Here is a 9,392-nt window from a genome sequence, read left to right on the forward strand (position 1 = left end):
AACTGAGTAAAACTATGTTGGTGTGCAGCGTTTTAGTCAAAAATTAAAAAATACAATTTTCTATAAAATTTGAAACAAAAAATAAAATAAAATGGAATTTCAATTTTTGGAATACATATTTTCACAAAAGATTTTTTATTAAATTTATGAAGGTGAACCAATCTAAAAAATTAAATTCTTGTATACATTGTACGTATGTGTAACAAATGAACGCGTGGATAATATAGATTAAATACTTATTATATTTATTTATTTATGTATATCTGCGTATTATGTGTTTTTTATTTACTAGTATGTACACATATTTAATTAATAAAAGAACTATGTTATAAAAATCAAGAAAATTTTTGGTATATTTAAAAATTTAATAATGTAATTTTAAAAATAAGAAATCTATTTTTTCCAATATTATTCAACAGATTAAAAGCAAAAGACTTATAATTTTCTTACAACTTTACTTACATAATCCCTTTTCATAACATTAAATCAAAGAAAATAAAATTATTTTTCATACTTACTTAATACGTATATTCTAATGTATATCGATAGTAAAAAGGAATAAAAAAAGTTAAATATGGTTCATATTACAACATTATGTGTGAATAGAAGTCTTTCTTATTATCCCGTGATTAAAAGATACATCAAAACAATATACTAAACTCTTAACACGCATGTTTTTTACTTATTCCAACAAGAATAATTATGTATATTCTTTTATCTTCTTCCTGTATTAATTTGAATGGATTGACTGAAGAGTTATTATATCATGAAGTTACAAAAAGTTAAAACATAGCGTTTACTTTAACATATTACGTATAATATCATTATGTATCATTGAAATATTTAATTATTGAAAAAATTTAACTTCATTATCAGTACAAGTCGTCATTTAAATAATTGCAATTGATAAAAAGATGTTTTTTTTATAATTTTATAAGTGTGTTTCATTGAAATCATATCGTAGTTTCAATGAGAAAGCTGATTTAGAATTTGTCTTCTATACACTATTTAGTAAATGTCAACTTGTTATTAGAACACTTCTAATCACTATGTATATAAGAACTTCGTGACACAATAATATGATTCTACACAAAATGATTTATTATTGACAATGATCGACGTTGATTAATTTTACTACCTACACTAAATCGGAGTGCAAATAATCTACTCATTTACAATAATCAAATTTAAGATTTGAAAACTTATAGAAATTAAGGTACAAATATTATCTTATACTTCCGACTTAATGCCGATTAGTGGTAAAAGGTGTCAATCCCCTGAGAACCATGTTATCAAGAACACCACTTATATAAGCTGAAACATCAACAGTATCTTCTTCTGCTTTTCTGATGAAAGGATGTTCTAGTAATTTGTTGTATTTCGGCCGCTGTGTCTCTTCCTTAATTAGACTGGAATAGTACCAAAGAAAAAAAAAAAATCATTATTCAATAATGCAAAAACAAAATTTCTGTAATGCCTAATAATGCAAAAACAATGTACCATGTATTCACAAAATTCACAAAATCCATAGTGAAATGATTTCCATTTTCATTAGGAGATAAACGTGGTGGATCACCCTGAACTACTTGATAAAGTTGTTCAAAAACTGAATTCCACTTTGGATATGGAAAATAACCAGTCGCAATTTCCATTAATGTAATACCTAATGACCACACATCACTTCTAACATCGTAACCCTTTGCACGTTGAGGATCTATCCTCTCTGGCTAAAAAATTATAACAAATTCAAATACTTCTAATTATTTACAAATCTTATTAAATACTTCTCATTTATTATTATACATACAGCCATATATGGTCTACATCCAGCATCTCGAGTTCGTGCAATAGAATCTACCAACTGTCCTGATATACCAAAATCGCAAAGTTTAATATTACCATGTCGATCTAACAGAATATTACTAGGTTTTACATCTCTATGAATTATTCTTAATTTTTCCTTGAGGTAATTCAACGCCTTTACTGTGGCGACAGTAATTTTTCCTAAAATACGTTCTGGTATTCTTTCCTTTAATACCTCATGAATAAACTTATAAAATATATCTAATGAGGTGTCCATGAGTTCCATACAAATCCAACAGTCACCCTAGTCAAGACATGATATTTATTGTTAGTTACGAAAAGTTAATATTAAAAAAACTTATCACAAACTTACTTCTTTGAATAGAGCTCCATAAAATTGCACAATGCATGGACATTCATTAGACTTCATTACAACCTCTAAATCCATTAATAATTGTTTTTGCTCCCTTTCATCCACTGTGGAACGAATTCTCTATAATTGAACATAACATCATGTACTCTGTAAGCTGTTTTTAATAATAAAGTTATTTTAATACTAAGATTAAATTATATATACCTTCACAGCCATAACAGTATCACTTATCCTATGGATCATTTTATTTACAGTACCAAATCCTCCTCGTCCTATTTCTCCCAGATCTTGAAGATCTTCACTTGTAAAATCATATACTACATTTGGTGATAGCTGTAATTTTCCAGTACTTTGCATTGATTGACACATTCGTAATTTATCCCTACAATATAATTTATTAACATGCATTTTAACAACATTAAATACTTGTATATTTAATAAACATACATACCTTGCTTTATCAGGCAGTTCTTGTGGAACTGCAGTACAAGGTCTCACTGGTAGTTTAGGCAAAGATAAAGGCAAATTTGGACGAGAAGATCTATGATGATTAAACAAAAAAATAGCTATATTAAAGGAGATAATTAAAAACTGCAATTTATTAAATATTATCATATTATTTATTGTATAACTTACATTGGTAAACAAGCTGCACTTCCAGTTGAATTAGAAATAGAAGAGTTTGTTGAATTATTAAGTGATATATTACTTCCTTGTGTTTGAAAATTAAGTTTGAATTGTCTTCTTTTTTCTATTATAAAATAAACATAGATGTTATTACATTACAATGAAATGTATATGTGTTCATATAAATATGAGTGCATACATGGCACACATGCACGTGTATGTACGTTTGCATGTGCGTTCAATATTATATTACAATATTATAATATATATAAATACAGGTATACATGCTTTACCTGACATTTCATTTTGAACATCATTAATAGATCCAAAATCCAAATGTTGAAAATTAAATGGTCTGCTAGAACCTAAATATTAATAATATGAAACATGAATAATTTAATATATATTTGTATGTGTATGTATACTCGTAACAAAATTGTTATTTTCCATGATGCAGTTAACGTTTAGGTTATGTAAATAAAATCTTTTGTATACTTATCACTAATTTTCTAACATTACAACTTACTTTGATTCGTTGGAGTTGAAAAATTCCCCCGATTCTCCGTCATTATTTAATATTTTTAATAGCTGACTACCAAAAGAATAATTTCTTATTAAAGGCTCTCCTTTTAGGAGACCTTCCCGCAAGATTTTAACAATCTAGCATATATATTCCGCAGCGAGTGCACCATTTGTGCAATTTCGTTCTTTTGCGAACAGTGTATACAAAATCCTACTTTTTCTTTTTCAGAAATACTTAATTTCAATTGCAATTTGACTTTCTCTCTATCACAGAAGTATACTTTGCCATAAGCTTATCACAATCACTTATTTGATGATCGAAACAACGGTGGCATACGTACCATACAATGTAATATGTGGGAGTAAGTGAAAAAGGAAAATGATGATAAGTTTATATCAATCCATACCCTATCAGAACTTCAATAATTTGGTAAAAAATTCATGCATCGAATTGCTTCTACTTGTTCATTTATTTTCGTTTTATATACATGTTTTTGGAAGTCTGGAGACTCTATGAAGGAATTCATGAACTATTATAGTTCTATGCCTCAATCATTGTAGGCGCTAGTAGCAACTTTATCAAGAAAAATACTTCTTTCTAAAATGATATCTTATGGATTAAAAATATTTGCGAATTCTCTAATATTACCACATTTGTTCCGTTTCCTTTTCTCTTAATTCGAGACTGATATTAAAATGATAAAAACTAAAATGATAAGTAGAATTTAAAGGTTCAATTTATTGCTGTATGTTATTACATTCGTTTTTAATTTTCCCTACAGCCCGCTGTTATAATTAAATTCTTTTCTAAAATACCCAGCTTATTATACAACACAACCCATCATCAATATATTGTTAAGCTACTATCGTAGAATATCGTAAGCATTCAAATAATAAGTATATTTCTATCAAACTTTACAATAATTTATTGTAGATAAACGTAAAAAGTTAATAACTTTTTTTATATAGGTAAATTAGCAATGTTCACGTATGATATTAAGAAAAAAGATGGCTGAAATTTACTTTAGGGGTTCAAAAATTATTGGCTTCTTTATTTGCAATGTTACAGTTTTCAATGTATAGAATTCGAAAATGTAAGTTTTAAGATACTAAAGTTCTAAGATAAGAAAGCAGAAAGGAAATTCTCTCTGGTAAAATTGAGCATTTTTAGGGTATTTTAATATTATTTAACGCCATATTAGCTGCTACTCATGATCTGTCCAATGAGTGGAGTCTGTAGAGCCACTGACTGCACGCGAGTGGCGATCATTTTGGCGGGATAAGATAGTCAAATATGCATAACTGTATGTATTTTGCATTTTGTATTTTTGTTTTTTTTTTTTTTTTTTTGTTTCTTGACTTGGTATGACTTATCTTGGCTGGTTGCAGAGCAATACGTACATAAAACAGTCAAGCAGAACATGGAATTTGTATGTAGCTGAGTTTAATTTGGGATAATATTTATTTTCTGTTACATTACATTAATACAAACTAATTTTTTGCGAATTTAACTACAGCTACTGATGGTACATGTACACAAAAAATAGAATCGAGTTGCCGGCCAACTAAGAACTGGATGTGGAGGAGGAGTCACTTCTATGACGATGAATTTGTCCATCGCCTGTGTGACAACGCCGTCATAGCATTGATTTGATGACATTGCTAGTTGAAACGATCCGAAAACCTACAGTCCACGGTCATATGTATAGATCTGGGAACTCTGTAGGGGGAGATAAGACTTTTAATGTCGGGAACTGTGCTTTACAAATCGGCTAGCATAGAAGACCGATCGAGAAGTTAGGATTTTGTATGTAACGCCATCCTTCGGTAACAGTATTGAAGATAAAGAATATAGATTAAACCACTGAACTTACTCAATGACTAAACTAATATGATCTTCCACCATTTATTTAAACTACATAATATACAGTATTTCATTTGATACAAAAAAATATTAAATATGTATAATTATTTTGGACAAAAAAGGTTAACAAACTTACTTAAAATTTTCAAATCAAATATGTACACATATGGGAATATGGGAAAGTAAATCTGTTTTTTTTTTTTTTTTTTTTTTTTTTTTTTTTTTTTAATTATTAACACTATTTATACTATACGTACTGCTCATTTGTGTGAGCCAACTAGATATCACCTGTGCGGTTCATTCATTGGACGTAGTACAGATAGAAACCAATATACCGTCAAAATAAAGTATAAAATATCCTAAAAATGCTCAATTTTACATAGTTATAACTTTTGAACCAGTGGATCCCGCACCTTAAAATTTACATTTTCAGATTCTACACGTCAAAAACTATGAGATTGTAAATAAAAAAGTCAATAATTTTTGAACCCCTAAAATAAAGTTTAACCTGACATTGCTAATAATAAAAAGTATTGAATTGAGAAAATGTCACTATATAATGAAATTACATTTCCCAAATGTTTGTGTGAATATAACTATATAATATATGTAACATATCATCCTCATTATTGACACGTATATTCACGCTTAATCTTTGTCCAAGTGCTGCACGGAATGCTATGTAGAAGTATCAAAACAAATATATAAAGATGCTCTGTGGAAGAAGAACATTTAATTCATTAATACTATTTAGTTTAAGGTAATACTTAAGGTATAACATAACAAATTTCAATACTGTATATATACCGTTATATGTTAATTCATGTTATTTTATTTTGTAACGAATAGAAATTGATCACATAACCTTCATCGATAATACTTAATTTTAACAGTTTTATTAAAACTTCAGATATTATCATCATATGTAACATTATGTTGAACTTTTAAAGCTTTGCATATACTTGCCGTAAATAAATAATTAATATATTATAGTATAAAAATATTTTTTTTTACAGGCACAATTTAGAAAATGGTGTTCAATTTTATAGTGTGTTTCCTCCAAATTATGTAAAACCAATTTATAAGAAAGATAAGCAAGAAGCAATATGGAAAGAAACAGAAGGAAAACAATTAGCTCATGTACCAATAAAACCAGCTTATACTTCTGAGACATGTTCTGAATTTCATGATGAACTGGTTAGGTAAATAATTAAATTTTCAATTTAAGTAAAAAATGTTTTTCTAGGTTTAAGTAATTGATTGCCCATATTTTATATGTATTATCTGTATTCTATACATATCAGAAAATTCACAAATTATATTATGAGACATGGTAAAAAAAAGTTGGCCAAGAGATTATTAGATGAAACTTTTGAAAATATTAAGATAATAAAATTGAACGAATATTACAATAGCCCACCTGAACATAGAGAAAATATTATATTGGATCCAAAAATAATTTTCTACCAAGCTGTAGAAAATTGTACACCTATTTTAGAGTTACAGAAATTATTAAGAGGTGGAATAACTTATCAGGTACACATACAAATGTAATTTTTATTAAATAAATAATTTAATAAATAGATATTTGAAATTCGTAATATAAGAAATTAATATATATAGGTTCCTGTACCGATGAATGAAAATAGAGCTCGATTTTTATCTATGAATTGGCTAATTAGAAGTGCACAAGACAAGGGGAATGCCGAAAAATTACCTGATGTATTGGCAAGAGAGATTATTGATGCTGCGAACAATAAAGTATATTTATAGTAATTTTTTAATTTGTTATGTGTGTTAAATAGTATATAATATGACAAAAAGTTATTTTTCTTATATAAACGAATTCCTTTTTTTAATTAACTTTTTGTTTAATTAACTTTTTTTAATAATTGTATTTAATTAAAATGTATATTTTGCAGGGACGAGTTATTAAAAAGAAACATGATTTACATAAGCAGTGTGAAGCAAATCGAGCTTATGCACATTATAGGTGGTTGTAGAAAAAAGGATAAAAATAAATTTGCTTTTTATTTGCAGTAATAATATTTATTTAATCAAGGGAATAAATATTGTTGAAGATTATCCAAAAATATTAGAAAAACTAGGTTCTTCTACGATTCTTCCATATTTTGTATTCACTGTCAATTTTAGTTTGCAAGACTGAATGCCTAAGGTTTTATAGAACGAATTAAAAGTATTCCTGTAATTTTCTGTGAAAGGAATAATATCATCGACAGTTGTCCTTATATCCATTCTTTTACCCCAATAATTTATATATGATATTATTACACTTTGATTTTCTGAATCATCTTTATCTTTTATATATATTGTTCCAACTAAATTATTACACATAAAACCAATAGTATGTAATATAAAGACTAACAAACAATCTAAAATACACAGTAAATTGTATTGATAAAGGTTTAAATTCAACATAAAAATATTAGATGTTATTTCAACTTACTGCAAGCTGTAAAACTTAAATTTTCCATGAATGACATGAAATTTAATATCTCTAAAGATGTAGTTACTGGTATAAATGCACCCGTAGCAATTGTGTAATTTCGCTTCAGTTTATTGAAAATATAAGGATATTTGACAGAAGGAAGTATATAAATTACTTTATAACCTGGAAATTTTTCTGATTTGATTGTTGATGACTTTTTATTTGATGCATGATTATATCGTCTAATTATATCAATGCTATTATAGGAGAGCCATCTTAGTTGCTTAGAAAAATGGACTGTAAGTATATTCATAGGGAAGTATAAATCTTTTCATGCACAACAATGAACTAATTCAATGCATCTATTATATAATGCACTGTTAATTCGCTTAACATATATCTCTGGATTATCTATTTTCTCTTACATTAAACACATAAATATAAGAAATTCTTCAAGCTCTACAAATTTCTTGCGTTACGGCTGTGTGAACTGGTATAGTATAGGAGCTTGTGGCTCCCTTTAGCGTGAATATTTTATACTATAGCAGGGTAAATTCTAGCACGGCGAATTTAACTGTACTTTAAGTATAGCCGAGACAGCAAACAAAAGTTTATTTAACAAATTTATTAATTAAATGTCAAAATTATTAATCGGTAATAACGGTGATCACTCTCAAATTTCGTATTTACCTTTTGTTAGGAATAATAGGAAAATAAGTTGTCAAGGCATAAATGATTCGTTTTGTAATATTATAGGTTCCAATGAAAGTAATGTTCATTAGTATCAGTTAATAACATTTTGTGTTATTGGGTAATAAATAACTCGTAGATTATCATGTAAAATCCAAGCAGATAATAGGCTTTGTGACCAAGAAACTAGGATCGTTGGAACTTTCACGCTCAGAGTTTAAATTTTATGAGAACTCAAATCTTTATTAAAGTATTCAATCTATTATAATTCAGTTTTAAATGTAAATTATTATCCAAGTTAATTTTCTTGTTGCGTATTTCTTTATTTAAACGTTGAGATAGTTTTTCGGATTGTTTGAAATTAAAACGCGAGCGAAATTCTCCAAAATCTTGGAAAGGCCATACAAAACGGTTGCGGTTTTAAGGAAAAGATGAGTAAATTGATACCTGTGGAGCGTAAACCGTTCTGCTCACTAGAATGCACAAAATTGTAAAGATTTTTATACTTTAGATTCAGAGATGTCTAACTTTTGTTCGAGGCACGCCGTCTTTCCAACACACTTCAGTGATATTATCGTAAGGCTAAATAGCGACGGGTTCTCTTCATTATGTTGGCAGGAAGGTACGCTGCCTCTAACATATTATATACATATAGATACAAATAAATAATAAAGTAATGAATCCAAAATTTGTTTAATAATAAAACTACATCAATTATTTTATAAATTTATGGTATTAGTAACATACATCACAATTACATTCCTTAATAAAATAATCATCAGAAAAGAAACAACAATTATATTACCATTACACTTTCATAATTATAAGTTATAAGAAAAATAGCTAAAAATGCTTAAACACACTACAACAGAATATAAGATATCAGATATTTTCTTATGTTATATGTTGTGTAAAATAATAAGTTCTATATATAAATTCTACTATTTTATGTTATAGAAACTATATAATTTGTATGTATATCAATACAATTTTGATATAATTTTTGGCACAATATTCTTGTAAATACAGAAAGTTAATGAACAGACAATTTTGATTATTTATTT

General features: G+C 27.4%; 3 protein-coding genes and 1 long non-coding RNA gene across 6 annotated transcripts; 2 read left to right on the top strand and 2 right to left on the bottom strand.

Moving 5' to 3' along the window:
* Positions 1-344: 344 nt before the first annotated feature.
* Positions 345-3,856, bottom strand: LOC139996110 (dual specificity mitogen-activated protein kinase kinase 4). Of its 3 annotated transcripts, XM_072020213.1 has the most exons (10): positions 3,667-3,856; positions 3,330-3,589; positions 3,097-3,168; positions 2,813-2,927; positions 2,628-2,717; positions 2,381-2,558; positions 2,177-2,296; positions 1,808-2,107; positions 1,501-1,727; positions 345-1,409 (listed from the first exon to the last, which is right to left on the bottom strand). In XM_072020213.1, exons 2-10 carry the CDS (start codon positions 3,370-3,372, stop codon positions 1,244-1,246), a joined length of 1,311 nt encoding a protein of 436 aa, XP_071876314.1. In that variant the 5' UTR covers positions 3,373-3,589; positions 3,667-3,856; the 3' UTR covers positions 345-1,243. The 3 variants fall into 3 exon arrangements, with proteins under 3 accessions (XP_071876314.1, XP_071876313.1, XP_071876315.2); XM_072020212.1 differs by having other exon boundaries at positions 3,330-3,856; XM_072020214.2 differs by lacking the exons at positions 3,330-3,589; positions 3,667-3,856 and having other exon boundaries at positions 2,628-2,742; positions 3,097-3,120.
* Positions 3,857-4,660: 804 nt separating this feature from the next.
* On the top strand, positions 4,661-5,203 carry LOC139996122 (uncharacterized). Its single transcript, XR_011802136.1, has 2 exons — positions 4,661-4,755; positions 4,843-5,203. It is a non-coding gene; the product is annotated as an uncharacterized lncRNA (long non-coding RNA).
* A 480-nt stretch (positions 5,204-5,683) lies between these two features.
* Positions 5,684-7,633, top strand: Mrps7 (mitochondrial ribosomal protein S7). The gene is made up of 5 exons (XM_072020237.1): positions 5,684-5,949; positions 6,206-6,391; positions 6,494-6,725; positions 6,813-6,950; positions 7,112-7,633. The coding sequence occupies exons 1-5, from the start codon at positions 5,900-5,902 to the stop codon at positions 7,190-7,192; spliced, it is 687 nt and encodes a 228-aa protein (XP_071876338.1). The 5' UTR covers positions 5,684-5,899; the 3' UTR covers positions 7,193-7,633.
* Positions 6,571-8,211, bottom strand: LOC141445924 (transmembrane protein 186-like). The gene is made up of 2 exons (XM_074112129.1): positions 7,657-8,211; positions 6,571-7,582 (listed from the first exon to the last, which is right to left on the bottom strand). The coding sequence occupies exons 1-2, from the start codon at positions 7,949-7,951 to the stop codon at positions 7,272-7,274; spliced, it is 606 nt and encodes a 201-aa protein (XP_073968230.1). The 5' UTR covers positions 7,952-8,211; the 3' UTR covers positions 6,571-7,271.
* Positions 8,212-9,392: the final 1,181 nt, after the last annotated feature.

Source organism: Bombus fervidus, chromosome 17 (assembly GCF_041682495.2).
Source record: "Bombus fervidus isolate BK054 chromosome 17, iyBomFerv1, whole genome shotgun sequence".
NCBI classification, from domain to species: Eukaryota; Metazoa; Arthropoda; class Insecta; order Hymenoptera; family Apidae; genus Bombus; species Bombus fervidus.